This window comes from Sorex fumeus, unplaced genomic scaffold (genome assembly GCF_029834395.1).
Source record: "Sorex fumeus unplaced genomic scaffold, SorFum_2.1 ptg000044l, whole genome shotgun sequence".
NCBI lineage: Eukaryota > Metazoa > Chordata > Mammalia > Eulipotyphla > Soricidae > Sorex > Sorex fumeus.
The window spans coordinates 64,250,850-64,263,565 of NW_026606101.1; the positions used below are offsets into that span (position 1 = coordinate 64,250,850).

At 53.7% G+C, this 12,716-nt stretch overlaps 1 protein-coding gene across 3 annotated transcripts in view; it reads right to left on the reverse strand.

Moving 5' to 3' along the window:
* Positions 1 to 7,436: 7,436 nt before the first annotated feature.
* The window catches only part of SLCO2A1 (solute carrier organic anion transporter family member 2A1), a 69,523-nt gene continuing 64,243 nt past the window's right edge, over positions 7,437 to 12,716 (reverse strand). For all 3 annotated transcript variants that reach the window (XM_056122069.1, XM_056122068.1, XM_056122070.1), the window contains exons 11-14: positions 11,653 to 11,816; positions 10,860 to 10,924; positions 9,628 to 9,751; positions 7,437 to 9,018 (exon numbers count right to left, since the gene is read on the reverse strand). In XM_056122069.1, the coding sequence (XP_055978044.1) occupies positions 8,898 to 9,018; positions 9,628 to 9,751; positions 10,860 to 10,924; positions 11,653 to 11,816 (474 nt within the window). In that variant the 3' untranslated portion in view covers positions 7,437 to 8,897. The remainder of the gene's footprint in view (positions 9,019 to 9,627; positions 9,752 to 10,859; positions 10,925 to 11,652; positions 11,817 to 12,716) is intronic.

Genomic DNA, 12,716 nt, shown 5'->3' on the forward strand with positions numbered 1-12,716 from the left:
AAATGTCTGCTCAGTCATAAAAAGTACAAACTCTAGTTTACTTAAATATAAATATTCAAAGTATATTTATTCTTTATAACTCCAACTCCAACCAGAAAAATACATTGTGAAATATCTACTCAGTCATAAAAAAAGGTACAAACTCTACCTAACAACCTAGAGGTAACTCTTGGGAGAATTGTATTGAGTCAGATTAATTATTGTATTAATATAATTAATATATAATAGAGACATGTATTGTAAATAATATTGCAGTGCTTGATCTCATGTATTGTGATAATATATACAACTTGTTATATATTAATTATATGATATTTATATAACATATAAAATACCAGGACCGGGATAGGTTGAAAGGACTAGGAGGGAAGGTGTGTGTGTGGTTACCAAAAAGCAATGTTGTGTGGTGTGAGATTGTTCAATTATTCATAGTGGTGTTTAATATAAGACCCTACACGGTAATAGAACTCTATAGAGGTGAACACACACACAAACACACACACAAATAACTAGAATTAAAGCTGAAGAGAACACCAAAGAGCATGCGGATTTTATCAATGACATTCCGGTTGAATGTTATGCTGTAAAGTAAAAAGTAAAGTAAAGGCCCTCCCGTTGATCATCGATTTGCTCGAGCGGGCCCAGTAACGTCTCCATTGGAGACTTTGTTGTTACTGCGTCTGGCATATCGAATACTCTCCGTAGCTTGCCGGGCTCTCCGAGAATGTTATGCTGTAGTTTTGTAAAATGTTACTGGGGGAGGTTCTTGGTGAAGTGTCCAGGCTTCAGATCTGTGGATTGAACCCCAGGACACCACTCTTTAAGAGGTGCATAATATAGAACTGTCCTCCCGTTTTTTCATCAATTTACTTGAGCGGGCACCAATAACATCTCCATTGTGAGACTTGTTGTTACTGTTTTACTGACGGAGGAATCAAACCCTGGTTGGCCACGTGCAAGGCAAATGCCCTACCCACTGTGCTATCGGATTTAAAATAGTTTAGAGAGCTAAAAATCCATCTTGGAAAAAAGAAAGAAATGAACTGATTCATGCAGTAGGATGGATGCATCGCAAATGCATTATGGCAGGAAGACGTGTTTAAGACTGTTTCTATCAAGCTCTAGATGAGGTAGAGGAGTCTATAGCAAGAGCAATCCCATCAATGGCTCCCGGGCTAGGAGCCTGGTAGGGAGGTTTCCTGTGGGGAGGGCGGCTTGTTTTGTAGAAAAGCAGCCCTGTTTGGTGAGTGGTGCTGGTCACGTGCATGTACTTGGCTATCGAAGCAAATTGAGCAGAGACTAACATGTGTATGGATATTTTACGTAAATTAAACCCCATCCATCTGTTCCAAGCGTAATCAAGTTTAGCAGTGGACATTGCATCCTTTGCTGGTGGGAATGGGGAGATAATCATTTTAGAACAGGCACTTTCTTTATTATTATTATTTTTTAAATTTTTAAAAAATGAATCACCTTGAGATATAGTTACAGATTTACAAACTTTTGTGATTACGTTTCAGTCACACAATGATTGAGTACCCATCCCTCCACCAGTGCCTATTCTCCACCACCAATGTAGAACAGGCACTTTCTAAGAAAGTGAAACACACACAGTTCCCAATGACTTGGCAGATTTTTCTTCTAGGCATTTCCCCAAGGAACAATTAAAATATGGTTGACAAAAACAATTGAGCACAAATGTTTGTTGCAACTACATTGATAAGGATAGAAACATAAACAGCCTGAACACCCAGGTAGCTAGACCATGGCGTATTCAGCAAAAAGGACAAGTACCTTATATACACAGCACTGACTGATTCTTAACATAAGCAGAGAAAACCTGAGAGTCAAGAATATGTCTGGGTTGGCTCCAGGCCATAGGGAAATAGGCCTCCCAAGGGCTATTTGCACAAGGAGACAGGATGATGTAGGGGAGAGGCATAGTATTGACTGCAAAGGGCATCAAATTTGGGGGTGGGGGTGGGAGTCACGAATATGTTCTACATCTGGATTAAAATGGTGGTTTGTCAAAATCCACTGAAACGTGCTTTCTGTTGCATGCAAATTACATGTCAATAAAGTTCACTTAAAAAGTTTAATTTTTTTTCCTCTGCAATTTTTTTTGTCTGTTCCTCCAGAAAACTGGAGTAAATAAAACGGGGAAGTCAGATGGGAGGGACGGTGAAGACCCCGGTATAGACTTCCCTCTGGCCCCATCGTGAGGTCACCCCGGACCCGTCCTCATCCTGCAGTCCAGGAAGTCATCTGCACCCCTCGGCACCTCACGGAAGCCCCCGTAAGAGAACAAGACAGTGGCCCCCACACTCTGTGTGCCTCCTTGGACTGTGCACACCGGAATTCCAGGGGCGCAGGTTCTGGTCGCCCCAAAGTCACGCGCCCCAGTCCGGCAGGTGTTAGCTCAGGTTCCAAAAGGAGAGCACATGGGCTGCCCAGGGGTGTCCTGGCGTGTCTCCTTGGCGTGGGGGACGCAGCAGACAGGGGACCCCGCTTGCCCACGCGGTCCGCGAGCGCAGAGGAGCACGGTGCCCTCGACCGCTTCTCTCCTCTCCCTCGTCCTTGCCTGTGCTCGCTGCGCGCTCCTGCGACAGGTGACAGCCTCCGCAGTGCTGTCGGGGCTGTCCCCATCCCGCCCAGGAACGGGACCGGCGTCTCAAGGTACTGTCTAGTGATGCACAGCCCAGACCGCGCCGCTAGGTTGTGGCCAGGGGAGAGCGTGAGACGGGTGGTGGGCGTGGGGAAACCCCGCTGGCAACTCAAAATCTTGTTTATGAGACTTTATTTTTGCGGCTGGAGCAATGCACCCCTCCAGTCGGGTTGCAAGAACCCCCTCCAGGAGGGAGGAGGAGTGGGGAACGCCCCGCGGTCAGACCGCGCCCCCTGCTGGCCAATCGCGCCCGTACGGGAGGCGCGGCTTCTTGCAGGCTAGCTCCTGGGTGGGTGGGTGCAGTGGCACTTCGATTGGACCCACTAGGGCTGCAGTGCCCACGAATGGTGCAAGCTTCGCTTAAAGCGCTCAGGACACGGTGTCTGGAGAGGTGGCCCAGGCAGAGGAACCAGAGATAGTGTGGAGACAAACGGTGTGAATCTTGCCTCTTCCCCATGTGGAGGAGAGGAGATTCCATCTCATTCCCAGACCACCAACCGGTCACTCTTTTGTGAACTTGTGGCCATGCCTCTGAGGTACGTTCACTGGGTTTAAGGTCCATAAGGGGGTTGCCTGGGATATTATGGATTGATGGATCCCCAAAGAGAAGGGGGGTGTAAGTAGAGATTCCTTGAAATTAACTTCCCTCCAGGGCCTGACAGACAAACTTTCTGACAACCCATCACCCAAAGCTGGGTTTTCAGATTAAAGACGGGGAAAAAGGAGGGGTGGAGTGGAGAGAAGACTGTTCATTGCAGTGTACTGTATCGCTGTATCACTGTCCTCCCGTTGTTCATCGATTTGCTCAAGCGGGCCCAGTAACGTCTTATTTTGACACTTGTTACTGTGCTTGGCATATTGAATACATCATGGGTAGCTTGCCAGGCTTTGCCGTGCGGGTGAAAAACTCTCGATAGCTTGCCAGGCTCTCTGAGAGGGGCAGAGGAATCGAACCCGGCTGGGCCGGGCTGGCTGTGCGCAAGGCAAACGCCCTACCACTGTGCTATCGCTCCAGCCCATGCAGCGTACAGTTCTCATCAATATTTGTAGAGATAGTGCTCGTTCAAAATTGTAGGGAAATCTATATAGCTGAGCCGTGGTGGGGGTGAATTCTAATGCTCATTACTGATGAATTCCAGTGTTCATCAGTGGTGTAAGAGAACTCTGGTGGTAGAGAATACTAATGCTAGAATGGTAGAAATCTTTAATGCTTGTTCACCACCAGGTAACAATTACAGTACTCAACTGTAGTGGTAGAGAATTGTTGTCCTCATTTGTAGGCGAGAATTCCAGTGCTCATTCAGTTCTAGAGCTTTCTGAATGCTTATCCACATTGGAAGAAAACTCCATTGTTCATAAATACTGGAAGATAATTTTGGTTCTTGTCTATAATGGTAGGGGATTGGATTCATCCACAGTGGTAATGTTCATCCACGTTGGTAGAGAATTCTGCCCTCAGGCTTACTTAATGAAAGAGAATTCTGGTGCTAGGGTGAAGAAAAATCTAGTGTTCATGGTAGTGGAAAAGATTTCTTGTGCCCATTCTGAGTGGGATAGATCTTGATTCTCACCTGCACTGGAAGAGAATTCTGGGGGGTCTGAATTTCATAGTCTAGAGTGTAGGGTATAGTAATACTTACAACAGTGGTTAAGAGTTCCAATGCTCCTCAACGTCAGTAGCATGTACCCCAGAACGTTAGAGCACGCAGCGCTTAATCTAGATTCTAGTGCTCACTAGCCACGGGAGAGAGTTCTAGTGCTTATCTGTAGCCAAGAATGCTATTGATCATCCGCAAGGTAAAGAATTCTGATGCTCATTCCCATTAGAAGAGAATTCTAGTGGTTACTTTAGTAGGAGACTATTCCAGTGCTTTCCTTAGTGTCTGAATTCTAATGCTCATTAACAGAGAGAATTCTACTACTAGAATTCTGATTCTAACACTAGAATTCTAGCATTCTTCCACACCTTTTCTCTTCTGAGCATGCAAGAGGATTACCCTTCTCCCCACGTCAGCAGGGATAAACCAGCTCTGGTCAAGAGTGAAGATGTGACTTCCGGGCCCAAACATGAACTTGGCAGCGACTGTTGGCCTTCACAGCCTTTCTGCTCCCATCAATCAGTTAAGAGCTCAAAATCCAATCAGGGTGAATTATGGAGCTGGGGGATTACTGGGGGACCCCCTAGGAACCATGGGGGGTATATTTTGGTGAGCAAGACAGATTTCCCTGTGAGTCCTATAATAGATAGTATGCTCAAGGAGCTACCAGGAGAGGAACTGGTTAAATGGACAGGTTTGTAAGCTGTACAGATGTGCACTTTTAAACTGACCTATTGTCATCCAGGAGAGAGAGGTGGTGGGGATGGGGGTGAGGTGGGGGCAGGGGCACTCAGGGACTTCAGCAAGGGGGAGGGCCCTATGTAGAGTGACAATAGTACATGATGGGGGTGGGGTGGAGAACTACAGGACAGGTGTGTCACAGGAGGAAAACTGTCTCTCACTTGCTCAGGCCCCAATGACATGTTTAATCTCTTGTAAAAGACTATGAGGAGTCTGGTGTGACTGACAGGAGAGAAATAGCTCTCCCTGGACAATTAGTTCCTGTGGCTGTAAAAGAGCTCGCGCTCGCACTCTCTCTCCTCTCTCTCTCTTTATCACACACACACACACAGACACACACACACCATGCACAGTTCCAGCCCCTGCCAATCTCTCGGGGCATCTGTAGTAAGAGCATTATAGTGTGCGATCCATTTGATTGCGAGTGCTGCTCCCCATCTTTGGCTGGAAGAGTCACAGGAGTGGCATTGTTCTCTAAGCAGGGATCTCGGCCTGGCACCACCCAGGGCTGCTCCCTTGAAGGGCTGTCTGCGTGCAGATCTCCGCAGGCCTTTTCTTGTGGCAGCCTTTGCCTCCGTCCCCTTTCTCGTGAATCCTCTTATGACTGGTGGCGCTCTATATAGGAGTGCTTGGTCAATGGTCAATGGGGGGGGGGGGGCGGGGATGTTCTTGCTACTTGGATGGAAGCTGGTCAATGAAATGTTTCCCGGTTCTCCCCCATTCCATCCCCCACCTCCTTCCCATGGGTCAGTGAACCGCATTGGGAACAGAAGGGCCTCCCCATTGGAGAATGACCAGGGTAATGAGCTCTGCACTGCAGCCAGGTTGACTTCAGGTAGCATTGGCATGAAACTGGCCGCAATGCTTAGTCTATGGCTTTGGATTTTCATCTTCAAAAGTGGCCTTAAGGCCAGCCTGGCTGCAGTAGGTTGCAGGCTAATGTCTGAAGACACAGTGGTTGTGTGTGTGTGTGTGTGTGTTTATTTTTGGGTAGCACCCGGCAACACACAGGGGTTACTCCTGGTTCTGCACTCAGAAATCACTCCTGGCAGTGCTGGGGGACCATATGAGATGCTAGGAATTGAACCCATATGGCTGTGTGCAAGGCAAATGCCCTACCCCTGTGCTATTGCTCCAGGCCCCCGAAGACACAGTGTTTGATTCTCCTGCAACCACGAGGGAAGTGTGGTCTCCACATGCTTCCTTAAATGTGTGTTGGGAGACCTGAAACTTGAACATGTCCAAAGCACTGAAACTAGGAAAAAAAGAACCTGTGGGAATTTCTTGCTTCAGCCCTCTAGGGGCTGGGAGAGGGAGAGGCGCAGAGAGGGAATCTAGGACAGACAAGGGGCAGAGAGGGGCAATGGGCGGTGGTCCTGTCACTGAAACCCAAGGTGTGCAGGCTCACTTGACGCCCTCAGGGGCCTCCCATTAGGACAAGTACCAAAACTCTCCCTCCGCGGGAGGCCCCAAGACTCTGCAGGAGTGCCTGGAACCACACTCCGTGGCTGTGCTTTCCAGCCAGCAGGGGGCGCTGAAGTCAACCTGAAATGCTCCGCTCACGTGCGCCAACTGGCCAAGGGACACAGGATTCTGCCTGGGCACAGTGTCCCTGTGAAGGGCCCCAGGCCCCACCAAGCACCATGGTGGGGCTCTTAAGAAAATAAAGTGTAGGGCAGGAGCAATAGCACAGGCGTTAAGAAACTTGCCTCGCATGTGGCTGACCCCGGTTCAATCCTTGGTACCGCGTAATCGGTTCCCTAAGCACCGCCAGGAGTGATTCCCTGAGCACAGAGCCAGGAGTAGCCCCCGAGAACCATCAAGTGTGGATAAAAAAAATTTCTTTGAATGTCCTGCATCACTTCAGAGACATCCCAAAGTCCACAGCAATATTCTGGACCCGGGTGAGGGACTGGGGATGTGCATTTGAACAACCTCTCTGAGTTTTGCTGCCTTTGCAGGGAGTTTGCTCCATTCTGTTCTGGAAGGGAAAGGACGTTGACCCGCGGCATTCCCTGCTGACCCACATGGAGAGGTCTGCTGAGGGGACTCGCGTCAGTTCTGCCCAAGCCCGATGGCTCGGATTTGTCACTCTGCTTTGTATTCATCTCACTTTCTGGATGTGAACTCAAGGGGGACCAGGTCTCCTGAGAACCCTGTGATGTGTGTGTGTTGATGGTGGTGGTGGTGAGGAGGAATCCAGGCCTGAGAACTCCCTGCTACAAGCTGTGACCATGACAGGCAGAACTTGGCCGGAGGAACAAGATCAACAGAACACTGGTGCCACAGAACAGGCTGAGACTGGTGTCCATGCTCAAAGCTGCGGCCAGGCTCTGAGGCCTGTGGTGTGGACACTTCCTCTGCCAGAGCGTGCGGGTCCTGTTTTGTCCCGACAGGGCCACATGATGGCACGAAGTCATGACCAAGATAAATCAATAGCAAAACTAGAATATATTAATAGCAATATCAAAACCGATTTGGGAGGGCCGCCCACCGCCCGGTCTCTGCAGGCTGGACTTGCCCAGGTGTGCAGCCAGCAGGCAGGTCTCGGAATCTGGTGACACTGCAGCAAGGAGGACCCGGTTAGTCACAGGAAGCGTTTTCCAAGCAGAACCATTTGGAGTAGCTGGAACTGGCCCCGGGGGTGCCTGGCGCCCCTGCCTGAGTGAGAACTTGGGAACAGGCCCTGGGCACCGGCGACACTCGCCGAGCTGTCAGACTCGGGCAGCCGGTCATGTACACACAGTGTCTTTCCTAAAGAGTGGGACTGGGGCCTAAGGGTCAGTGAGCAGTGCCCGGCCTGTCCAGCCAAGCGCCAGAGGCTGGCCTGTGTGGTGGGCCATGGATTATCAGGGTCCTGCTGAGTTTCTGGTTCTCATTCTGTCTATCCTGGAGAGGGGCCTGGTGTGAAGGAGGAGGGGCGCAGGCGGAGACCCCGGTGCCATGCTGCGTGTGTAGGGGCCCGCCAACCTTAGTCCATATCCAGTTCTGGCCCCATTGTGGTGGGTGCCCTGTTTCTGGCCCCCCACGCGTCCTGTCTCTGGAGAGGTGGGGAAGCCTCCTCTCCCCAGGTGCTGCCCAGCCGGCTCGGGGCTTTCGGCCTTTGCGCTGGGCACTGGCTCTCCTGGCTTCTCCCACCGTCTCTTCTCTTCTAGACCACGCAGGCTGATGTCCACAGGGGCCTGGCCGCCTGCCCCAGGAAAGCCCGGGGAGGGGCCCCAAACACTGAGCTGGGGTTGCTCCCAGACTACAGACGGGGGGAACCATCCACCTCTTGTGTCCAGCTCACTTGGCTGGACATGGAGCCCCAGCAGACAGCAGTGAGCATGACAGGTCCTGGCCAGAAGGACCCAGAGTGACCTGTCCAGGGACCAGGCCTCACTCTGCTGAGTGCACGTGGGAAGCTTGGGGGCCGGCTGACCATGGTCCCCGACAGGGGCACCTTCCAAAGTGGCCTCAGGGGCCAGGATGTGAGGAGGTGAGAGAGCATCTGGGGGTTGGGGTGGCCTCACCGGCTTCGGAGGGGCCCCTTCCCTAGCCTGGCTCTGGCCACTGACAGCGAAGTCCACTCCCTCCTATGGGCCAGTGACTTTTCTGCTCATCACTGAGGTAAGGGGTGGACTAGAGCAGCCTCCAGGGGCCTCCTCACCTGAGACTGTGCTTTGGGGGAGAGACTGGCGTGCGGGAGGCCCCTCCCGAGGATCCCAGCTCTCTGCCCGTCCAGCTCAGGGCCCCCCAGGGACCTCGGGGCACATGTGGGGGAGGACGCAGGGAGGGCAAACAGTGACGGAGTCTTCTCTGGTACTTAAAAACAGAAATGACGTGTCGTTAGTATCTGCAGGCAGGTGGAGTGGGCAGAGTCCACCGACGGGGCAGGCGGCCGAGGGTCCGGGTCAGATGAGGCTGGCGGTCTTCTCCTGCACGTTGTACTCCTTGCTCTTCTTCACCCGCCAGGCAAGGAGCACCAGCAGCAGCGCGCCCAGCGCCTTGTGGCCCATCTGCAGACCCAGGTACCTGCGGACAGGAGGGGCCGGGCATGGCGGTGCTGCGGACACTCAGGGAAAGTAGAACCGCCCACGGTGGCCCAGGAACGGTTTCCTCATGCCTCCCAGACTTTCTCCCCCATGTGAAGACAGCTTTCCTCATTTCTTTGGCCACGGGTACAAGTGTTCAGTGCATAGGCAGGAGCCGGCAGGGCTTATCCCCAGGGGCGCCCCCCAGAGGCTAGATGCAGCCCTGCAGCCTCAGCCAGTCTGCAGGGGCCTGGGCTCCAGGCACTGAGGGGGCACCTTTCCGCCCTCCTCCTGATCTTCCCTCTCCGCATTTTGTTCCTGCCATTGGCCCCTGCCAGGAGCAGACATAGTCTACCCGGCTGAGCAGAGGGCGGCCAGCTGGTCCCGTCCCACCTCCCCTACCCCCGCCCCACCATCCCTGCCTTTGGATAAACTTCTTCCTTTCTTCCTTTCTCTCTGCAGTTGCCTCTCTCGATAGCCAGTGGGGATTGCAGGCCACCTCACAGTGGTCCTCTTGAGCCCCGAAGGCCTGTCCGTGGTGGTCCCACGCCCTGTGCACTGAGCGGCCCTCTGGTTTGCAGGTAGCAGAGAAGCTGCCCGCGGCCCTCACCTGTTCCGGAGGTTGTCGTTGTCATAGTAGGCACAGGCCCCTCGTCTCACTGAGCACTGTGAGCTCCACCGGATGCAGGAATAGTCGATGGTGAGGCCGTAGAGGGCTGGAGAGGGCAGCCAGGCTGGCACCAGAGGGAAGAGAGAGCAGGAAGGAAGGTCACGGGCACTGTAGGCAGGGCTAGGGGAGCGAGTCCCTATAGCGCTGAGCAGGAAGATCCCAGGTCTGAGAACAGCATTCTCTGCCCTGGGAACCACAATGGCTCTGGAGAGCACTAGAAAGCTCTGGAAAGTTCTAGAAAGCTCTAGAAAGCAGAGCGCTTTTTAGGAAGCCCGCATGCCTCTTACACTGGAAGGTGTGGCAGAGTAAGGGCCCCAAGCTCCCTTTTAGACCAGGCCACCTCAAGGCCTGTACACATGGACAAGAGTCCTGCATGGGGAACTGGTCCAGACATTGAAGTGCTGACCACCTCTGCCTGGCCACTCTTGAGGCAGAAGCCTCAAGTCCTCCTGGAGTGGACCCAACGTATGCTATCTCTACCTGTCAGCTCAGCCAAGCAGCGAAACACTGGGCTTCGGATGCCTCACACCCAGGTCTCTGAGCTCCGATGCAAAAATAAAGGCAAGTGCTCTATGCTGCAGGAATGAGGGGCTGGCAAGTTCATTTCCAAGGTGACAGGGCTCCTCAGGCCCCCCGGGGGGGGGGGTGTTTGGGCGGGAGAACCAAGGTCTCCTTTGGGGTTGGAGCAAGTTGGAAACGAGTTGTGCAGTTACAAAAATGAAACGGGGCGCCAGGATGGACCTCTGCCAGGTCAGAGAGGGGGTCGGAGGGGCTTGTCAAGAAGAGACGAGCTGGGGGTCGCAGCCAGCAACCCCCACCAAGAACGTGTTCCCCGCTCAGGGCCCAGAGTGTCCTGCAGAGGCTGCCCCTCAGCAGATCCTGGAGGGCCATCACCAGCACAGACAGAATTTCACGGAAGTGGGGACCTGGCGCCCCGGAAATTACATGCTGTGGGCATTTTAGCCTTTAAGGTCACCGAGTGCAAAGGATGAAGTCCCGAAATCCCTCGGCGGTCTTCGCACATTACCCCACCAGTCAGCCCCTGGTCCACCCACACTTACACAGCTTCTCTGTATAGCAGCGATGAGCTCTGGCTCTCCCCAATCCCGCCCGGCAACCCAAGCTGCCTCAGGGCCACTCCCCAGGAGGGGGGACACTCCTCAGATACTTACCCAGCAGGCGCATCAGCAGGAACTGGACCCCGATGGCGAAGGACTTTTCCTCCTGGTTCACCACGCTGAAAGGGCACAGGCGGTCTGTACTGGAGGACCGGCCTCTGCCCTCTGCCCTCTGCCCTCCTTCCCTTGCCCTTTCCACTTTCCCTGCCCTTGTGGGAACCGCCAGCCCCCAGCCTGAGCTACAGGCAGGCGGATGGGATTCCCCTGGATCCAGCTCATGAGTCTCGTCCAGTCGTCAGAACCTCCCCATCCCGTACCCACGCCCCCGGGGACACATTAGAAATGCAGATTTCCAGGGCCCACTTAGTCAAACCCAGCAATGGCACCTACTGTCACTGGGCTGCCCGACACCAGTCCTCTGAGGCCAGGTTCATCACCCCCATTTCGCAGAAGAGCAAACTGGGGCTCAGTGAGGTTGCTACATGCAGGATGCAGGATGTTCTGCCGTGCCCTTTCCCTTCTCCTCGTTTTCACCATCCTCACCCTCTCTGGAAACTCCCCAGCCCCTCTCCCACGGCTAGGCATCGGCAGAATTCTCCTCCCTCTCTCGGTTCGTCTGGGATTTGAAAGCGAGTGGGTCTCGGGGTCCGTTCCCATGGGGTTTGGCCACATGCAGGCCAGCCCTCCCCACCACCGCGCGGCGCCCCCATGCCCCAGAGTACTGGCGGGCCACGCAGGAGCACGCGGGTGGCTTTTGCATTTGCTCGTCTCTCAGCAAAGCGCCTTTAGAGGTGGGTGAGGACCCCACCCCCACCACAGGGGCCGAGAGGCTGGGCTGGCCACTCACCGGAGCACCATCATGTAGAGCGGGTTGTGCGAGATGCAGGCGATGAGGGACACGAAGGAGATGAGGAAGATGGCGGAGAGCAGGAGGTGAGCGCAAGGGATGGGGCAGGGCCCTGCCTTCGCTGCTGACGAGACCCCCTTCACGCAGTTGCAGTTCAAATAGATCTTGGGACAAGAAGGGGTGGGGGTGGCGGTTAGGCGCCTGCGCCAGCTCTGGCGGAGTCCTGGGGGTCAAGACGCTCCTCTGGAGTCCTGCCATGCACCAGGAGACATCTGCAGCAGCACCACGGCCCAGGAGCTTGGTGCTCGAGCTGGCGCTGCCAGGCAAAGACCCACCCAGCTCAGGGCCGCCCCGGCAGGAGCTTGGGGGCTGGGGGTGCATTCCTGCATGAAGGGCGAGGGAGGGAGCCGAGGAGGGAATGCGGGCAACCACTGTGCGGTACAGGTCTGGGCCAGAGCCTTTGGCTCGGTCTTGCTCCTATCTCAGGGGGCTCCCCAGAAGAGATTTCTATTCCAAGTCTGCGAGTCCATGTGGGTCCTATGGTGATGGTACAGCTCCCCTTAAGGCCCTGGCTGATGCCCGGGAGCGTGCCGTCCCTCTCCCACCATTCCCTGGACCAGCTGAGAGCTCTCTGGGCTACAGAGCAGTGATGGGTCAGGGAGTGAGCCCGTCCACTTCCTGCCACCGCACAGGGGAAAGGAAGCGCTTTTCATCCGGGCTGCTAGGAAGCTCAGGAATAAGTTCTCGAGAACACTGCAGCTATTTCCTCCAGTTTAGAGCTTTTAAAACATTTTTCACTTGTAATGATACCTCTTTTCTCTTGACATTATGCTAATGGATATCACTGTGCTATTGTTGGAAACTTGTCAAGATTATTTCTGGAAGTAAATGAGTCAGTGGTAAGTAAATACAGATAAGAAAGCCACAGAGTCACCGCAGCCTCCTCTGACCAGAAGGCGACTGATACTGGAGCCGGGCTTCTCTCTGCCTCCCACCCTGCCCCTTGCCCACAGAGCTGCCTGTGGGGCAGCCCTGGTCTGTCCGCTCCGAGGAGGATGGTAAGG